We start from the raw sequence: 6,629 nt of genomic DNA, 5'->3' as shown, positions 1-6,629 counted from the left end.
ATGTGCGGTTTTGTACCTTTATATTCATAATCTGAGAGAACCGATACTGCTATGAAACTACAGCCTCTGAAACGATCGGACAGTCTTAAATCGTCCGATTTGGTATGCGTTGTGAATAAGAATTCGAATAATATAATATGATAATACGAGGCTTGGACGTAGTTAGCTCGTGAAAAACACGTGGGAGTCGGGAACCACGTGTTACAAAGTTGACCACGTGACACGTGGAACTATATGAGAATACTAATGATCTGGAATTGTAACAAATCAACCATCCAGCCGCTCAATCAAAGTTAATTCCATCACTATCATCTTTCCACGACACATTTCTTATAAAAGAGCCTTGTGGTTATTTGCAAGATGACGTCATAGTGTAGGTCGTTAGCGTGAAGCTGTTGCTAGACGTACGTTAATCATAGTGACATTTATGATAGTGACGTCAATGTTACAGTTGATGGAGCGGAAAGAGTCGGAGTCATTAGTTGAGGAGGAGGGGAACTGGTGACGTGATTTATAGCTTCAGGAGGACGGGAACTGGTGACGTACTTTATAGCTTCAGGAGGAGGGGAACTGGTGACGTACTTAGCCTCAGGAGGACGGGAACTGGTGACGTACTTAGCCTCAGGAGGACGGGAACTAGTGACGTACTTAGCTCCAGGAGGACGGGAACTAGTGACGTACTTAGCTTCAGGAGGACGGGAACTAGTGACGTACTTAGCTTCAGGAGGACGGGAACTAGTGACGTACTTAGCTTCAGGAGGAGGGGAACTAGTGACGTACTTAGCTTCAGGAGGACGGGAACTAGTGACGTACTTAGCTTCAGGAGGAGGGGAACTAGTGACGTACTTAGCTTCAGGAGGAGGGGAACTAGTGACGTACTTAGCTTCAGGAGGACGGGAACTAGTGACGTACTTAGCTTCAGGAGGACGGGAACTAGTGACGTACTTAGCTTCAGGAGGAGGGGAACTAGTGACGTACTTAGCTTCAGGAGGACGGGAACTAGTGACGTACTTAGCTTCAGGAGGACGGGAACTAGTGACGTACTTAGCTTCAGGAGGAGGGGAACTAGTGACGTACTTAGCTTCAGGAGGACGGGAACTAGTGACGTACTTAGCTTCAGGAGGACGGGAACTAGTGACGTACTTAGCTTCAGGAGGAGGGGAACTAGTGACGTACTTAGCTTCAGGAGGACGGGAACTAGTGACGTACTTAGCTCCAGGAGGACGGGAACTAGTGACGTACTTAGCTCCAGGAGGACGGGAACTAGTGACGTACTTAGCTCCAGGAGGACGGGAACTGGTGACGTACTTTGTAGCCTCAGGAGGACGGGAACTAGTGACGCACTTAGCTTTAGGAGGACGGGAACTAGTGACGTACTTAGCTCCAGGAGGACGGGAACTAGTGACGTACTTAGCTTCAGGAGGACGGAAACTGGTGACGTACTTAGCTTCAGGAGGACGGAAACTAGTGACGTACTTAGCTTCAGGAGGAGGGGAACTAGTGACGTACTTAGCTTCAGGAGGAGGGGAACTAGTGACGTACTTAGCTTCAGGAGGAGGGGAACTAGTGACGTACTTAGCTTCAGGAGGACGGGAACTAGTGACGTACTTAGCTCCAGGAGGACGGGAACTAGTGACGTACTTAGCTCCAGGAGGACGGGAACTGGTGACGTACTTTGTAGCCTCAGGAGGACGGGAACTAGTGACGCACTTAGCTTTAGGAGGACGGGAACTAGTGACGTACTTAGCTCCAGGAGGACGGGAACTAGTGACGTACTTAGCTTCAGGAGGACGGAAACTGGTGACGTACTTAGCTTCAGGAGGACGGAAACTGGTGACGTACTTTATAGCTTCAGGAGGACGGGAACTAGTGACGTACTTAGCTTCAGGAGGACGGGAACTGGTGACGTACTTAGCTTCAGGAGGACGGGAACTAGTGACGTACTTAGCTTCAGGAGGACGGGAACTAGTGACGTCCTTAGCTTCAGGAGGACGGGAACTGGTGACGCACTTAGCTTTAGGAGGACGGGAACTGGTGACGTACTTAGCTCCAGGAGGACGGGAACTGGTGACGTACTTAGCTTCAGGAGGAGGGGAACTGGTGACGCACTTAGCTCCAGGAGGACGGGAACTGGTGACGTACTTAGCTTTAGGAGGACGGGAACTGGTGACGTACTTAGCTCCAGGAGGACGGGAACTGGTGACGTACTTAGCTTCAGGAGGACGGGAACTAGTGACGTACTTAGCTTCAGGAGGACGGGAACTAGTGACGTCCTTAGCTTCAGGAGGACGGGAACTGGTGACGCACTTAGCTTTAGGAGGACGGGAACTGGTGACGTACTTAGCTCCAGGAGGACGGGAACTGGTGACGTACTTAGCTCCAGGAGGACGGGAACTAGTGACGTACTTAGCTCCAGGAGGACGGGAACTAGTGACGTACTTAGCTCCAGGAGGACGGGAACTAGTGACGTACTTAGCTCCAGGAGGACGGGAACTAGTGACGTACTTAGCTTCAGGAGGACGGAAACTAGTGACGTACTTAGCTCCAGGAGGACGGGAACTAGTGACGTACTTAGCTTCAGGAGGACGGGAACTAGTGACGTACTTAGCTCCAGGAGGACGGGAACTAGTGACGTACTTAGCTCCAGGAGGACGGGAACTAGTGACGTACTTAGCTCCAGGAGGACGGGAACTAGTGACGTACTTAGCTTCAGGAGGACGGAAACTAGTGACGTACTTAGCTTCAGGAGGACGGGAACTGGTGACGCACTTAGCTTTAGGAGGACGGGAACTGGTGACGTACTTAGCTCCAGGAGGACGGGAACTGGTGACGTACTTAGCTCCAGGAGGACGGGAACTAGTGACGTACTTAGCTTCAGGAGGACGGAAACTGGTGACGTACTTAGCTCCAGGAGGACGGGAACTAGTGACGTACTTAGCTTTAGGAGGACGGGAACTAGTGACGTACTTAGCTCCAGGAGGACGGGAACTAGTGACGTACTTAGCTCCAGGAGGACGGGAACTAGTGACGTACTTAGCTCCAGGAGGACGGGAACTAGTGACGTACTTAGCTTCAGGAGGACGGAAACTGGTGACGTACTTAGCTTCAGGAGGACGGAAACTGGTGACGTACTTTATAGCTTCAGGAGGACGGGAACTAGTGACGTACTTAGCTCCAGGAGGACGGGAACTAGAGACGTACTTAGCTCCAGGAGGACGGGAACTAGTGACGTACTTAGCTTCAGGAGGACGGAAACTGGTGACGTACTTTATAGCTTCAGGAGGACGGGAACTAGTGACGTACTTAGCTCCAGGAGGACGGGAACTAGTGACGTACTTAGCTCCAGGAGGACGGGAACTGGTGACGTACTTAGCTCCAGGAGGACGGGAACTAGTGACGTACTTAGCTTCAGGAGGACGGGAACTAGTGACGTACTTAGCTCCAGGAGGACGGGAACTGGTGACGTACTTAGCTTCAGGAGGACGGGAACTAGTGACGTACTTAGCTCCAGGAGGACGGGAACTAGTGACGTACTTAGCTTCAGGAGGACGGAAACTGGTGACGTACTTAGCTTCAGGAGGAGGGGAACTGGTGACGTACTTAGCTTCAGGAGGACGGGAACTAGTGACGTACTTAGCTCCAGGAGGACGGGAACTAGAGACGTACTTAGCTTCAGGAGGACGGGAACTAGTGACGTACTTAGCTCCAGGAGGACGGGAACTAGAGACGTACTTAGCTCCAGGAGGACGGGAACTAGTGACGTACTTAGCTCCAGGAGGACGGGAACTAGTGACGTACTTAGCTTCAGGAGGACGGGAACTAGAGACGTACTTAGCTCCAGGAGGACGGGAACTAGTGACGTACTTAGCTCCAGGAGGACGGGAACTAGTGACGTACTTAGCTCCAGGAGGACGGGAACTAGAGACGTACTTAGCTCCAGGAGGACGGGAACTAGAGACGTACTTAGCTTTAGGAGGACGGGAACTGGTGACGTACTTAGCTCCAGGAGGACGGGAACTAGAGACGTACTTAGCTCCAGGAGGACGGGAACTAGTGACGTACTTAGCTCCAGGAGGACGGGAACTAGTGACGTACTTAGCTTCAGGAGGACGGAAACTGGTGACGTACTTAGCTTCAGGAGGAGGGGAACTGGTGACGTACTTAGCTTCAGGAGGACGGGAACTAGTGACGTACTTAGCTCCAGGAGGACGGGAACTAGTGACGTACTTAGCTTCAGGAGGACGGGAACTAGTGACGTACTTAGCTCCAGGAGGACGGGAACTAGTGACGTACTTAGCTCCAGGAGGACGGGAACTGGTGACGTACTTTGTAGCCTCAGGAGGACGGGAACTAGTGACGCACTTAGCTTTAGGAGGACGGGAACTAGTGACGTACTTAGCTCCAGGAGGACGGGAACTAGCGACGTACTTAGCTTCAGGAGGACGGAAACTGGTGACGTACTTAGCTTCAGGAGGACGGAAACTGGTGACGTACTTTATAGCTTCAGGAGGACGGGAACTAGTGACGTACTTAGCTTCAGGAGGACGGGAACTGGTGACGTACTTAGCTTCAGGAGGACGGGAACTAGTGACGTACTTAGCTTCAGGAGGACGGGAACTAGTGACGTCCTTAGCTTCAGGAGGACGGGAACTGGTGACGCACTTAGCTTTAGGAGGACGGGAACTGGTGACGTACTTAGCTCCAGGAGGACGGGAACTGGTGACGTACTTAGCTTCAGGAGGACGGGAACTAGTGACGTACTTAGCTCCAGGAGGACGGGAACTAGTGACGTACTTAGCTCCAGGAGGACGGGAACTAGTGAAGTACTTAGCTTCAGGAGGACGGAAACTGGTGACGTACTTAGCTTCAGGAGGACGGGAACTAGTGACGTCCTTAGCTTCAGGAGGACGGGAACTGGTGACGTACTTAGCTCCAGGAGGACGGGAACTAGTGACGTACTTAGCTCCAGGAGGACGGGAACTAGTGACGTACTTAGCTTTAGGAGGACGGGAACTAGTGACGTACTTAGCTTCAGGAGGACGGGAACTGGTGACGTACTTAGCTTCAGGAGGACGGGAACTAGTGACGTACTTAGCTCCAGGAGGACGGGAACTAGTGACGTACTTAGCTCCAGGAGGACGGGAACTAGTGACGTACTTAGCTTTAGGAGGACGGGAACTAGTGACGTACTTAGCTCCAGGAGGACGGGAACTAGTGACGTACTTAGCTTCAGGAGGACGGGAACTAGTGACGTACTTAGCTTCAGGAGGACGGGAACTGGTGACGTACTTAGCTTCAGGAGGACGGGAACTAGTGACGTACTTAGCTCCAGGAGGACGGGAACTAGTGACGTACTTAGCTTCAGGAGGACGGGAACTGGTGACGTACTTAGCTTCAGGAGGACGGGAACTAGTGACGTACTTAGCTCCAGGAGGACGGGAACTAGTGACGTACTTAGCTTCAGGAGGACGGGAACTAGTGACGTACTTAGCTTCAGGAGGACGGAAACTGGTGACGTACTTTATAGCTTCAGGAGGACGGGAACTAGTGACGTACTTAGCTTCAGGAGGACGGGAACTGGTGACGTACTTAGCTTCAGGAGGACGGGAACTGGTGATGCACTTAGCTTTAGGAGGACGGAAACTGGTGTGTGGTGATTATTTGCAGTTTTTGGTAAAAGTATCATCCGTAAATTGACTTTGTACTCAGACCTTGGCTCAGTGGGTCAGTGGTGATTGTTTCGCTCTTTATCATTTCTAACACATTTCACATTTCATTATAATTATATTTATCATCTCAACTACCGTGATTGTCACGCCTGCCAAGTGCAGCAGTAGTTGTAATTGCAACCAAATCCATAGAACATTTTGACTGTCAGTGTCATGTCATCGACACGTGTGCATATAGCCAGTCAAATTATTAACAGTGAATTCGGTTTATTCTTTCGTTTGCAGCTGTGCCATGTGAATTTTTCGTGCCGTTTGTAATATTTTAATAATTATGTTATCTTGGCGTTATTCAATCTTCATCAAAATCTTTAAAATACAGATTCAAGATTTTGTACAGTGAGACACTTGATGAAATGATAAGGCTAGGGAGGTTCAACATTTACTTTATCATAAAATTAAATACAGGGTGTTCACGATTAACCCATTAGGGACGATAGGGTCGTTTACGACCCACCTTTTCTAGAGGCTATAGAGGACAAACCATAAGACTAAACGCAACGAATCTTTCGCACATATGCTCAACATTTATTGGGCTACATTATTGACTTTCCAGTCGAGACCCAATTAATTACTAACAACTAAATAATTAGGCTAATTAGTCGTCATAATTGGAAAATATTTCACTTTACTTCTTGCCTTGATTGGGACATTAAAACTTTATGTAGGCTTATTTTGTTGAGGACAAAATAGTTGCGGGCAACGATTTCCTTGAGACATATGAAAAGCCCGTGATAATCAGATGTTCACAAACAGAGCTAGACGCTGTTTACTAACTGCGGTCGCATACGACCCACTCGTCCGGGTCGCAAACGACCCATCACGGTTTTTCGGCTTTAACTTCTGAAACAAAGACGTTATGATAAAATAAAAACTGTAGCATAAGTTAAAAACATATGGTCA

General features: G+C 49.8%; 1 protein-coding gene across 1 annotated transcript; it reads right to left on the bottom strand.

Moving 5' to 3' along the window:
* Window positions 1–425: 425 nt before the first annotated feature.
* On the bottom strand, window positions 426–5,884 carry LOC134813133 (mucin-2-like). The gene is made up of 2 exons (XM_063820820.1): window positions 5,865–5,884; window positions 426–5,643 (listed from the first exon to the last, which is right to left on the bottom strand). The coding sequence occupies exons 1-2, from the start codon at window positions 5,882–5,884 to the stop codon at window positions 426–428; spliced, it is 5,238 nt and encodes a 1,745-aa protein (XP_063676890.1).
* Window positions 5,885–6,629: the final 745 nt, after the last annotated feature.

Source organism: Bolinopsis microptera, chromosome 3 (genome assembly GCF_026151205.1).
Source record: "Bolinopsis microptera isolate Bmic1 chromosome 3, MBARI_Bmic_1.0, whole genome shotgun sequence".
Classification (NCBI taxonomy): Eukaryota; Metazoa; Ctenophora; class Tentaculata; order Lobata; family Bolinopsidae; genus Bolinopsis; species Bolinopsis microptera.
Note: the sequence above shows the minus strand (reverse complement) of the source record. Positions and strands in the feature narration are given on the sequence as shown.